General features: G+C 32.6%; 1 protein-coding gene across 32 annotated transcripts in view; it reads right to left on the reverse strand.

Annotated features, from left to right (window-relative positions):
• The window catches only part of LOC112049969 (protein tramtrack, beta isoform), a 536667-nt gene that overhangs the window by 259752 nt on the left and 262702 nt on the right, over nucleotides 1-14213 (reverse strand). Inside the window, exon 5 of one of the 32 annotated variants that reach the window (XM_024088090.2) lies at nucleotides 1270-1826. The exons of the other annotated variants lie outside the window; for them this stretch is intronic. Within the exon in view, the coding sequence (XP_023943858.2) occupies nucleotides 1285-1826 (542 nt within the window). The 3' untranslated portion in view covers nucleotides 1270-1284. Of the gene's footprint in view, nucleotides 1-1269; nucleotides 1827-14213 lie in introns of those variants that run through there. 32 annotated transcript variants of the gene reach the window in all.

Consider the following 14213-nt stretch of genomic DNA (forward strand, 5'->3'; position numbering starts at 1 on the left):
GGATGGTGCGGGTGACAGTTTGCCGCGATTTACGATCATAGTACGTATTATGAACGTCATACTGGCGACTGTCACCGTACCCATGCTATCTGAAAAACACTTTAATAAAAATGGAACTCATAAACTCGCCGTGTGGCAACACCACCCTTACTGTCATTATCACAAATATCTGTCGTTACAGAGCAAACAATTTTATCAAATTATCAAAATCATAGTGGAAATTCGGTATCTACCAGAATTACAATAAATATCATTAATTTAGATGAAATTTTATATAGACAGCTATCTTACTACCGATAATGCTTACTTCAGGGTTAGATATTGATTAAGTATTTTCCAAATATATTTATTAAGTAATTTTTTTATTAGATAGAATTTAAAGATAGAACATAATATTCCCTTATCAAATATTCTCAAGTATCAAGGTAGTAGCAGTCACAAGTGGATGCCAGAACACAGGGTTTAACCATAAGAACGACAATGAGTGAAAACAGCGCTCTCATTTTTTAGCCAGGATTGGCGAAAAAGAGTAGAAAATACTACTCTTTTTAGCCAATCCTGACTATTATTACCTGGATCATTTTTACAATTGATTACTATCAAGTTAGTTTTCCGTGAGTAACTTCATCTTGACGAGACGCTCAACTTTTTTTATTTACGAAATTTCTTGATTCTGGTAGCTAACTGGGTTACCAGGTAATACAAATTTCTGGCCGTCGGAATGAAATAATGTAACACCAATTTGCAGGACATTGTGTCTGTTAAGTTGTATAACTATTAATTAAGCAACAGTAAAAAAAACATCTGGTAAGTAACTACTTTTAGTAAACTCTCCTCCTCCCTACTTGTATTAATAGCGAGGTCATTAAAAGTTGTTACTAACCAGCTGCTAAGCCTTGACCTTGTGGCTGTTAAGTTACACAACAGCCACAAGGTCCTACAAATTATCTCGTTCCGACGCTAAGAAATGTATTAACCTGGTAACCCAGTTAGCTACCAAAATCAAGAATTTGCGTAAATAAAATAGTTCAGCGTCTCATCAAGATGAAGCTACTCACGGAAAATTAACTTGATAGTAATTAATTGTAAAAATGCTTCAGTGATCCTAGGCTTTAAGACCTAGCTAATGAAGATTTGAAATAAAATTGAAACTATACTACGCTTACGCCTAACATGCAAAAACGACTATCTAATGAAGAGAAAAAATTTCAATTTAAATTTTGAAAAAATCAACCAATCTTAAACGGGTTAGGGATCGTCAGACTTTCTAATCCATATAAATTCTTATGTGGATGGATGAAAGTTATAAATTCTTTCTGGATGATTTCTCAAATCCAGATTATCATAAACTTCACTAAGACGTATAAAATCATCATCCATAACAAACGAATTGAGTATTTCAGCTCTGGCCGGATTCTGACCTTTTATCGTCGACAGTATTGGGTGTCTTTTCATAAAGCCCTTAAACCAAACTTTACCAGCAACTTTAGTAGATAGGTTGAAGGTATGTTTGATGTTATACATTTCACAAAACTCAAACACCAACCGTCGGAGAATGTGAGGTGTTATAGGCAATCCAACCTCCGCAAAGCTGATGATTCGGCTAACAAGTTCAGCTTCCTGATCGTCATTCAGTGTAGATTTGCGACCAAGTGATTTTTCTAAACAGTCGGTCTGAAGATAATTCCTAATAGTTCTTCTAGGTATTCCATACTGCTCAGATGCTTTGTAGGTGCTTAGCATTCCTTTCTGTACTGCTTGGACAGCCGATGCCAGGTTACTTTTAGACCATAACGCCCGTTTGCGGGGCATTCCAAAACAATTCACTAAAAAGAAACAATAAACAGTTAGTAAACAATTGTGTACAGTTGCATTTCAAAATTGATACTTACTAAAATTGTAATATTGATACGAAAATGGAGGATAATAAGGCCTGTGGTAAAATTTTGTAGGCCTTATTATACCACCAATAAGTTGTGTAAATAAAAATTAAAATATTGCCTCTAACCATGATAAGATAAACTTGAAAATAATGTTTGAAATAAATTGTTAATCAATCAACGTCAACTGATTTTTTTAATCAACCCATTGGCAATACATTATTATCATATAGAATTTGATATAATATTTTTTTATTGCAGTCACAGAAAACAACATTTTTATCTTTGCAATTTTTTTTTTTTCATTTGTTTTTCTTACATTTTTTTTATCTTTTTTTTAAATTACAAAAGTATGTACATTGTACAATAATATTAAAACTATTTAAATTAACTACCTAAATAATACCTACATTTTATATTTAATTAACAAAAACAAAAGGAAATACACTATAAACTAAATCTATATATATAAAATAAAGTCGTGTTAGTTACACTATTTATAGCTTGAGAACGGCTAGGCTGATTTGGCTGAAAATTGATACTTAGGATACTTAGGGTAAGGGTACCTAGTGTATGGATTCACGCGGACAAAGTCGCGGGCGTCCGCTAGTTTAAAATAAATCTAAAGACTTAGGCGTCGTACAATTCGTCCAAATCGTTTTCAATTATTGGTAAAGTGCCAGTATTGCCACGTTGTATGGCAATACTGATTTTCTGACCCCAAAATTCTCAAATACGTAATCTCCAACGAGATTGCAGTATTTGCGCCGCTGTATTCTGTTTTTCTTATTATGTACTAGCGGAACCAGTCAAGCTTCGCTTTGACTTTTGTGTGTTTTCTTCCCTACCTACCCCTACCCTACCACTATCCCTACCAGCACCCTACCCCTACCCTACCCCTGAATTCAGTTTTCATTTTTTTTTATTAAAAGTTACAATATTATTACTTAAAAAGTGTATATTATTAGATCTGAGGGGTGCTTTGACACCCTCACTCTACTTACTTACTCTAGGTGAGCCTGTGTCGTAGGTGTCATCACCTCCCAGGGACCATTGAGAAGGAAAATGGCTTTTAAGATGTAGCTTTTCGGAGCGGAGACAAATCCAACGAATCAAAAACCATGAAAATTACCAGCAGATCTCGAGTTATAAGTGTTTTAACAAACCCGTCTTTCTTTTATATATATATAGATAATGTTCTGCGGTCAGTGCACGTGTTTATTTCTAAACATAACAACTAGATCGTCAACAGTCCACACGCAGCTTCTGCAACCGATGTTGCGTTTGACGCACCGCCAGGATATCTTAGAACCGGTCACCTTTTGCTTGTTATATCTTTCTCCGTCAACGATTAACACTCTGCTACCACCTTTCGTGTATTCAAAATATGCTGGAAAATCAAAAGAAAATATTATATATTTAAAATTATTATTATATTTCTATCCATTTCTTTTGTTTACAATCATCCCATTGCCAAGGGTCACTGGCAGAGATCTCTAATAGTGTTTCCTTGTCCACTGTTTTTCTTTTTACTTTTGTGTGTGACTTATATTGGTACTAAATAAATAATAAAAAAAAATTAAACAATAATCATCATCTTATCATCAGGTTATGAAGCTATCACCAGTGGCGTACACTGCACTGCCTACCAGTGGCGAAGGATGAAATTTAGATGAAGGTAAGTCGTCTTAAAGAAAAGAAAATTCATATAGCGTGATACGAACTCCAGTTTCTCATATATCTAGCCACATACGTCAACGAATATGCATAGATTTTAAAGGTAACCCGGCGGGAAAAACCTGGTGCACGCTACTGAAACCGCCTACCAGCCAGACCTGGACCAATTAAGAAAACCTCAATCGTCCCAACCGGGGTCGACCCAGGACCTCCGTCTAGTAAATCCACTGCGCATACCACTGCGCCACGGAGGCCGTCAAAACTATTGACAACCTAATAACTCAAAATCTATTTAACATGAAAACATTAAATTTGGTTTACATATTAAATCCCATAAGCTTATCTAGAATACCAAATTTTATTACAAGGTGCCTCATTATTGAGATTTCATATACCGACCAGGATTCGAACTTGGACCTCGAAATTCTAAGCCACATACGCTGAACCAACGAGGTGGTAAATAAACATTATGTAAATATAATGAAAAACTATGAATAATAAACATTTAATATTCGTTTATATATTGATTATACGAGTATTTTCACACCTACGAACTTTTAAAAGCTTCTAGTAAACTTTTATTAAATATTTTAAATATATGTATAGACAAATATTAGTAGGTACATAATACAGACAAGTACAAATACATTTAAGTATAAACTAGCCAATTAAACATCGTCATTATTTATCGTTATCAACCCATATTCGGCTCACTGCTGAGCTCGAGTCTCCTTTCAGAATGAGAGGGGTTAGGCCAATAGTCTACCACGCTGGTCCAGTGCGGATTGGCAGACTTTACACACGCAGAAAATTAAGAAAATTCTTCGGTATGCAGGTTTCCTCACGATGTTTTTCCTTTACCGTTTGAGACACGAGATATTTAATTTCTTAAAATGCACACAACTGCAAACCCACACCCTCCGGAATCGGATGCAGAGGTCATATCCACTGGGTTATAATGGACATTATTTATAATTATAATTTGACATAATTTCACGAGACACCAACGAATTCTTTATTTCGCTTTTTACCACGAAACTAATGCATCAATATAGCGCTTTATCGGATTGATGTTTCTATCACTTACGTTACAGAATTCTCATCTATCTTTATCTGTCTAACACGATACAATAGATAAAGAGACACAAAGATAAATTCGAAACTATACTCTGTCCAAGGGTTCGAATCCGGTCTGAGACACACACCTCCAACTTTTCAGCTGTGGAGATTTTAAGAAATTAGATATCATGTGTCTCAAACGGTGAAGGTGAACTCTAATAATTTTCTTAATACTTTGCGTGTCTGAAGTTTGCCAATCCGCATTGGGCCAGCGTGGTGGACTATTGGCCTGAATGTGATAGGGAATGAGAGGGGTTCCTCTCATTCTGAGAGGAGACTCGTGCTCAGTAGTGAGACAAATATGGCTTGATAATGGTGACATCGCAACAACGCAGGAGATGTTGATTCTATCCATATCACAGGCCATGTACGCTTACTTTTTTTAATTATATTTATTTATTTATCTTTTTTCAGGATTCCGTACATCCGAATACAAAAACGGAATTCTTATTTTATTTAAAAAGCTGCAAGCTCTTGACTTCCATGTCACCTGAAGACATACCAACGAAGTCTAAGAAGGCAGCAAGCCTTAAAAGAGCTACAAATTTATTTTAACCACACCCCTGACGGATTCAATACTGCATAATGCGACCAGGACTGGGTTTTTATAATCCATACTTATAATGTAAATTCGAAAGCCAGTTTGTTACACATTCACGGCTAAACCAATAAACCAAATTTAAATATTTTTTATCGATGAAAAGCTACATTGTCAACGAGTAATATAGGTTATATTTTATTTTTATAAATCCTCGAGAACGGGAACTACGCGGAAAAATCGGGAGTCCGCTAGTGTTATCGCCGCGTTGCAACGACTTGCGGTACTGACGGCTTCAGTGTGCTCGTGGCGTTCGAGCCGTCCATATCTCTTGTTGTGTAATTCTTTATGGGTTACTTGGGATAAGCGGGGGGAGTGACTTGAGTGGAAAAGGGGAGTGTTTGTTAACAGTCAAAGGATCCTTTAACCCTACACACAAAGTTCACAAGTGCGTGACTTCACTCAAGGTTATTCTCTGCCATTCTAGGGTTTTATTTTGATTACAGTTTGATTTGTTAATTAAGTTGTCCTGACAAATGTTGTGAATCATAACCTTTGTTCGACATTAGTTTTCTTATTTTTGTAATCACCTTTGAGTCTGCTAAAACCTATAATTAAAAGCTGTGGTTGTGTTCGTTCAGAACATTAACAACTGCGTCATTGATGGTCCAGATCCTGTTCTTACAGCCAGCGTTTCGCTTGACACACCTCCATGAGGTCTTGCTCCCGGTGATGTATTGCTTGTTGTATCGATAGCCCCGGAAGACTAGTACACGACCACCGTCCAGACGCTTTGAGGCCTCAAAGTACACTGAAATTGAAAAAGAAGTTAACGCCAAAGTCACATTACAATTATCCAATACTAGCATACGCCCCGCGGTTTCATCCGCGTAGTTCCTGTTCCCGTGAATATACGAATAAAATGTAACAATTAGTAGAATATCCGTTTAAAAAACGACCTTCACCCATCTGTTGAATGGATGAAAGTTAAAAAATATGTTGTCAGGAAATTTTTAGGCAACCTACTCGCAATATATTTTTTAACGTACTAAATTTGATATAAATAACTTTTCATTAAATAAACAGATGGGTGAAGGTCGTTTCTAATACGGATCTTAGGCTATATGTCCCTCACAAATAACTTTTTTATGCTCTACAAGTTAGCTCTTGACTACAATCTCACCTGATGGTAAGTGATGATGCAACCTAAGATGGAAGCGGGCAAACTTGTTAGGAGTAGGATGAAATCCACACTCCTTTCGGTTTCTACACGACATCGTACCGGAACGGTTAATCGCATGGCGGTATGTCTTTGTCGGTAGGGTGGCAACTAGCCACGGCCGAAGCCTCCCACCAGCCAGACCTGGACCAATTAAGAAAACCTCAATCGGCCCAGCCGGGGATCGTAGCCAGGACCTCCGTCTTGTAAATCCACCGCGCACACCACTGCGCCACGGAGACCGTCAAAGACCGTCAAAGGCCGTGGCTTTCTATTGGCAAAGGAATTTTCAAAATCGATTCCTTAGATCCAGAGATTACACACTTTCAGGCTATACATCAAGTTATAATTAAAATTAAACAATGGTAATGATTTTGCACTACACATTTAATATTTTATTGAATAATTATGGAATTGAAATATTACACCATCGATTTGATCTAGTATACAGGAGATGCTTCATTGCTGCATTGTATTGCGTCGCACCGAAACTTGCGATCCTGACGTAGACATAACGAACGACAATGCTTCCCAGGAAACACAAAATAAACTCAGGCCAAAACACCCTTCCCGAACGGCCCTCTAAGCCGAGGTCCGAGTCTTAGATAAGACGCCCTTAGAGAGTCGTCCGCCCATCTACTCTGCTTCGGCCTTCGGGCCCCATCAGGCGATGCTTCTGCGCTCGCCTAAATGCCCCCGGTGACGCCGCTGAGGACCCATTAAGGAGCCTACGGCTCTTGCACAATCAAAAAAAAAAAGCATTGTATATGCCACACCTGAGTTGCGTCGACGCACTTCACAGTGTAAGAGGACGACGCACCCACCCAGTCAGTCTTAACAATTATTTAAAACTAGCTGACGCCGCGCGGTTTCACCCGCGTGGTTCCCGTTCCCGTAGGAATACGGGGATAATATATAACCTTCCTCGTTAAATGGGCTATCTAACACTGAAAGAATTTTTCAAATCGGACCAGTAGTTCTTGAGATTAGCGCGTTCAATCAAACAAACAAACAAACTCTTCAGCTTTATAATATTAGTATATAGATGAGTGAAAGGCCGCGTGGCGCAGTGGGCGTGACCCTGCTTTCTGCATCCACGGCCGTGGGTACGATTCCCACAACCAGAAAATATTTTTTTGTTCAGCGTGGGTGTTTTCCAGTATCAGGGTGTACTTAATAAGTACAGTAAGTATTTATATATAGTACACATATAAATAAGGAAGCCGAGATAGCCCAGTCGTCGTAACGCAATGCGCTATTGAAGCATCTCCCTGACATTATTGAATTCTATAGTTTATAGTTTTATAACATGTAATAAGTAGATATTTTATTTAATGTAAATATTTTTTTTAAATAGAGTTAAAAAATACAACATCTCTTAACGTAAACAAAACGTCATAGCAAACCAAAGGTTAATATTTCTATAGTAAAGGTTTTTTTTGCATTTATAGCCCTTTATATTTTTTTCCAAAGTTTTTGTTATAATTAATAGATATTTTATTAAATGTAAATAAAATTTTAGAAATAGAGTTAAAAAATACAACATCTCTTAACGTAAATACCACGTCTTAATAAGACAAATGTTAATAGCTTTATAAGAGCTTTAATTCTATATTAATTTTTTTTTTTTTGCATTTATAGTATTTTATATTTTTTGTTTTATGTATAGAACTTTATTAGAGAAAAAAACACTATTATATAGCCGTTTCGTAATCCACTAAAACACTATTGAATTGAATTAGTTTATAGTTTTACAATATGTATATAGACATTTATTTCATGATTATAATATGGAATTAAAATATAGTAACATCGTTTTTCCTACCAACAACTAATTATAGTAAAGTTGTTTTTGGCATGTATTTTTTAAGACTTTTTATATTTTTTCATAGTTTTTGTAGGTTTTTTGTATAGAACTGGACTAGAGATTTAATAACACTTTGTATTATGTAACCGTTTCGAGATCTAGAATAACATTATTGAGTAAATTGATTTATTTTAAAATTTTACTATATTTAAAATATGTTAGGCAGGTATTTTATTTTATGATAATGGAAATTACAACATCGCTTTCCCTAAACAGACAAAAGTTAAAAACTATTTTTATATTGTTTATTTTTATAGTAAAGTTGTTTTTTTTTTTTGCATTAATAGCTTTTAAGGAGTATTTTTTTCAAAGTTTTTGTTGAATTTATGTAAAGAACTAGACTAGAAATTTAAAAACACTATCTATGTACCTAACCGTTTTGTAATCTACGGAAGCCGTTAACCGTTACTACTCATAACATTAATTAATTTGGTTTGGTTTAATTAATAGTTTCACAATATCTAATAGACAGGTTGTATTTTATTTCCTGATTATTACATGGAATTAAACTACAATTTCGCTTTTTCTGAAAAGACAAAAGTTAAAATATATTTTTATATTGTTTATTTTTATAGTGAAATTGTTTTTTTTTTGCATTTATAGCTTTTTAAGGGTTTTTATTTTTTTAATTTTTTTCAAAGTTTTTGTTGGTTTTATGTAAAGAACTAGACTAGAAATTTAAAAACACTATGTACCTAACCGTTTTGTAATCTACGGAAGCCGTTAACCGTTACTACTCATAACATTAATTAATTTGGTTTGGTTTAATTAATAGTTTCACAATATCTAATAGACAGGTTGTATTTTATTTCCTGATTATTACATGGAATTAAACTACAATTTCGCTTTTTCTGAAAAGACAAAAGTTAAAATATATTTTTATATTGTTTATTTTTATAGTGAAATTGTTTTTTTTTTGCATTTATAGCTTTTTAAGGGTTTTTATTTTTTTTATTTTTTTCAAAGTTTTTGTTGGTTTTATGTAAAGAACTAGACTAGAAATTTAAAAACACTATGTACCTAACCGTTTTGTAATCTACGGAAGCCGTTAACCGTTACTACTCATAACATTAATTAATTTGGTTTGGTTTAATTAATAGTTTCACAATATCTAATAGACAGGTTGTATTTTTCATGATTATTACATGGAATTAAACTACAATTTCGCTTCTTCTGAAAAGACAAAAGTTAAAATATATTTTTATATTGTTTATTTTTATAGTGAAATTGTTTTTTTTTGCATTAATAGCTTTTTAAGGGTTTTTATTTTTTTCATTTTTTTTCCAAGTTTTTGTTGGTTTTATGTAAAGAATTAGATTAGAAATTTAAAAACATTATGTACTGAACCGTTTTATAATGTACGTTAGCCGTTAACCGTTACTATTTATAACATTATTTAATTTGGTTTATAATAGTTTCACAATATCTTTATTTTTAACAATAACTTTTCTGTAGTAGTAACTGCAAAAAAGTTATTGTTAAATTTTTCCTAAAAATATTTGTTGATTTTATGTAATAAACTGTAGCAGAAATTAAAAAAGTATTATATTTAACCGTTTTGTAAACTATTACTTTATAGTATTTTTCTAACTATGACTAGAAAGACTAGAAATTGAACTTGTATAATTTATAACTAATATAATTTATTATTCGATAGAGACTACTAAGACTAGAAATTTATGTTACTAATACCTATGTTTTTGTTTAGATTTTTATTTAATTTAATATACTTTATAATATTTACTAAAACGTTGAATAACTATTAAAAAGTATGTATTTTAATAAATATTGAAACTACTTGAAGTCTTTATATTGTCTTGGCACGCGGAATCATAAAAAGTGGAAGCGAGAAGAACATTATCTGTCACTTGCATGCCTTATTATGATTGCACAGACTTAATTATGTAATTTGTATAGTAGCTAGATTAATAGACATATAGATTCCAAAATGTAAATATGACATAATATTTAAAACTGTTTGAATATGTTTCAAAATCACTATAGCTCACTACGTTTTATTATAATGTATTTGATGTATTAGCAGTTGATTTTCCGATCAATTTTCAAGTTCTTACTTATCATGAAATTCATGTTTATTAAGAACTTGAATAATTTTGTCTTCAAGGGTCCAAATTCTGCTCTTGCATCCGTGATTTTTTTTGATGCACCTCCAAGATGTCTTTAGACCAGTAGGATTCTTATACGTGGTGTTATAACGTTCGCCTTTGTACACCAGTACCCGACCTTGGCGTTTAGAAGTCTCGAAGCGAACTGAAAATAATACAACAATAAATTATTTTATTATATGGAATAAAGGCGGATTACTTACTAATTGTAACTCTAGAAAAGCTGGGTGACGCACAAAGATAAATAATCTATCAGAGCTATCTTTCTGCAACATCCAGAACAGACTATGCGGGTAGATATAAACAATAGATTTATTTTTTTAATTTTTTGCAAAAATGGTGCAAAAAATTTGCAAAATAAATTTATTATTCATACTATTGTTGTAAAATATATCTTCATGTTTGATAAAAAAAATACTTTATTATCACCAATAACTTTCATAATTGTAAAAAAAAGAAATAAGTTAATAGTAAACTATTTATGCAAAAAAAAATACATTTTTAACATTCATCATAAAATTATTTATATTTTTCACTGCACTTTACATTATTGAAAAATAGTAAAACGCCTTTTGTTTTTAATTATATATATAATATATATAAGAAAAAGACCTTAATTATACTATCTAGTAGTCTATAGTAATTATATCAGACGAAGCAAGCGGTGTCATTACTCGCATGTTTGCAATATGTACAGACAGTAATACACCTATGAATTACTCTATATTGATTGTTGTATAACAGTGGCGAAAGATGGAATTTAGATGAAGGTAAGCCGTCCCAAAGAAAAGGAAATTCATATAGCGTTTATACAAACTCCGGTTTCTCATATAAATAGATACAGTACAACAAATAATATAAATGAATTTTTAAAGGTAACCTGACGGGAATCGGCTTGCATTAACGCCTCGCCACTGCTGTATATTAATATAATAATCAGTGAATGTGATCATTACGAACATTAATAATTCTGTCTTCAACGGTCCAAATTCTGCTTTTGCAGCCGATATTTCGTTTGACACAACGCCATGATGTCTTTATACCACAAGAATTCTGGTAGTTGTAACGTTCGCCTCCATACACCAGTACTCGGGCTCCAGCGTTATCTCGACGTCTGGATGGTTCGAAATATGCTAAAAATAATAAAAAAACATTATATTCTATGTATATAAAAAGATACTCTGCCTTTATGATGCGATTCGAATGATGTGGATTAGGATGATCCTTAGTTTTCGAATACTTTTGAATAACCAACAAGCAACGATATACGCATATCTATAGTCCAGCAATATTAGGTTTTTATCTGGGAAAAATTCCTACTGAGCTTAATTTTTGTATACACCTTTATTACGGTGTTATTAAGATGTGAAAAATTGACATCAATATCGGGCCGGCTATAAAAGTTACAAACGTCAGAAGGTCACTAAAATCATTTTTTTGCAAATATTTCGCGACCTATTGCTCGAAGGTCCATAGAGGTCATTATAAAAATTGTTCCTTATAGAATTGCCTACAAAAAATGTATTTTGCAGTTTTTCTCTAAAATTAACGGTTTTCGGATTAAAGAACGGAACGGAACATTGAGGAGTATGAATGAAGTATTATTGAATGAGAGAGTAAGAAATAATGTAAATGCATACATACACAGACTGCCAAAATCATTACCCTTCCTTTTGACTTCACAGAAGTCGGGGTAGAAAGAAAACTTTGTGGCATTAAAAAACTTGTAGTGACTAAAATTGAAAAGACAACTTCGATAATTTTTTTCCATATTTTTGTTACGGCTTAAGAAATGATTATTATTACTATGGAGAGGAAAAAGGAAAAAATATCACCTAATAAGTTCAGACATTATTTATTGTATTTGACACGGAAAAAGTTTGGCTAGTATTAGACATTCATATATTGATACATTGACATATTAGAAAAAATACGAAATTATAGCTTTGTATAATGTTATTATTTATATTATAATGAGTAGATATAATAAGATAAAATCGGTAGGTCTAACCATATAAAGTTCGACATAAAATTTACTTGTCATGTAGATCTTGTAAACAAATGATTTCGTTGAGAATAACAGAAAATTTCATAAAATATAACTTTAGAGAGTCCAAACTAAGAATATAACAATAAATTTGAACATTGTATTTTTTAAATTTTTAATGACTAGATTAGAAAAGATTTTTAGTTTCATCCAATTAAAACTATACCTAACAGTGATTATGTTAATTATAAAGTATAATTTATATCCAATGGTCCAATTCGTAGAATAGCTTTATATTTTTACATACATATTATATTGATTGTAATAAAATTACTAGTTAGAATAGAAATACTATATGTAATCCATCCAAATAATTCGATATCTACTTCACATCAATACGAGATTACATTGAGAGTTACAGAATATAATTAAATTTCTGAGGGTCCACATAGAAAATATAATATATTTGCCATATATTTTATATACATTTAAATATCTAGATATAATAAGAAGTCTGTAGTTTCATCCAATCGTAATTTTACATAAAATCTTTTAAACATTAATTAGTGATTATGTTGAGAATTGTAAAGTATAATTTTATCTCCGGAGCTCCAAAGTCTACTTCTGCACCCTTGATTCTTCCGAGTGCATCTCCACAAGGTGCGGTCTTCAACGTCATGTTGTCTGTGGTATCTGTACCCGTTTATTACTAAAACTCTTCTACCATACCTGGAAACTGCGTAGTCCACTGAAACAACTAAGGAATATATTGTTATCTGCTCATGCAATGCATTTTGTTCGTCGGACGCTTGAAGTCTGCCACGAGACTAGTATCTGTTTCACCGCCTTTTGATAAGCGTTGGATAGTCCATATGTAAGTTTTGTCTCTTATTTCCTTACCTTATGTTAAGTGACAAAGACAACAATTGTGAATAAGGTAACTAAGATCAAAAAGAAGGTGGTGAAAAAAAGTAGGTTTTTAGTCTCCTAATTACATATTTTATACTCAGTTGGGTGCACTACTGAATGAATGAATAAGGTACCTAATGAATTATATCATACCTTATTCATTAGGTACGTATTGGAGGAGGAATTTTCCATTTTGTACAATTTATACCTTATAGTGCCCTACCTTAGTTAAAAACCTTGTGCACGCCACTGTTTATACTAATAGCTGAATGGAAAATTAGATAGCCCTCCTGAACCCATTGCCTATTAATTTCAACAAAATTAATTTATTTCAAGTAGGCTTTTAACTTTGTAGTACAACAAAGTACACTCGCTAGAAGAACTATGAAGCTCGCTACTGAAAAAGGAAATGGAACAAAGGAAGTCCATTAAAAAATCAAGGGAATTAGTTTGATGATAGTACCTATATTTATGAAAATTGTATTTATTTAATATAAATATTTAAAACTAGGTTAACAATACAAGTAAAGAAAAATATTATAATTATATTATTAGGTAATAATATTTGTTTAAAAATTAAGTTTTACAATTAATTAAAACATGACATCTATTTACTAAAAAATCTAGTTAAAAGAAAAAATAGTTTGCAACTAGCTAACAATTAATTAATAATTAGTTTTTATTAGTCCGTTATTTATTATTATGTGATATAAAAAAGTAAGAAACATCTATTTGTAATGCATATATTATTGTGGAGTCTGACGCCTCGATCATTTGGACAATTATAAATCCCAAAAATAATCCCAAGTTGTAGAAGTTGTAAAACACCACTTTTAATCCCAAGTTGTAAAACACCACTTTTTCTATCAGTCTAAGATTCAAATTAGAAAC

This window comes from Bicyclus anynana, chromosome 10, assembly GCF_947172395.1.
Source record: "Bicyclus anynana chromosome 10, ilBicAnyn1.1, whole genome shotgun sequence".
Lineage (NCBI taxonomy): Eukaryota > Metazoa > Arthropoda > Insecta > Lepidoptera > Nymphalidae > Bicyclus > Bicyclus anynana.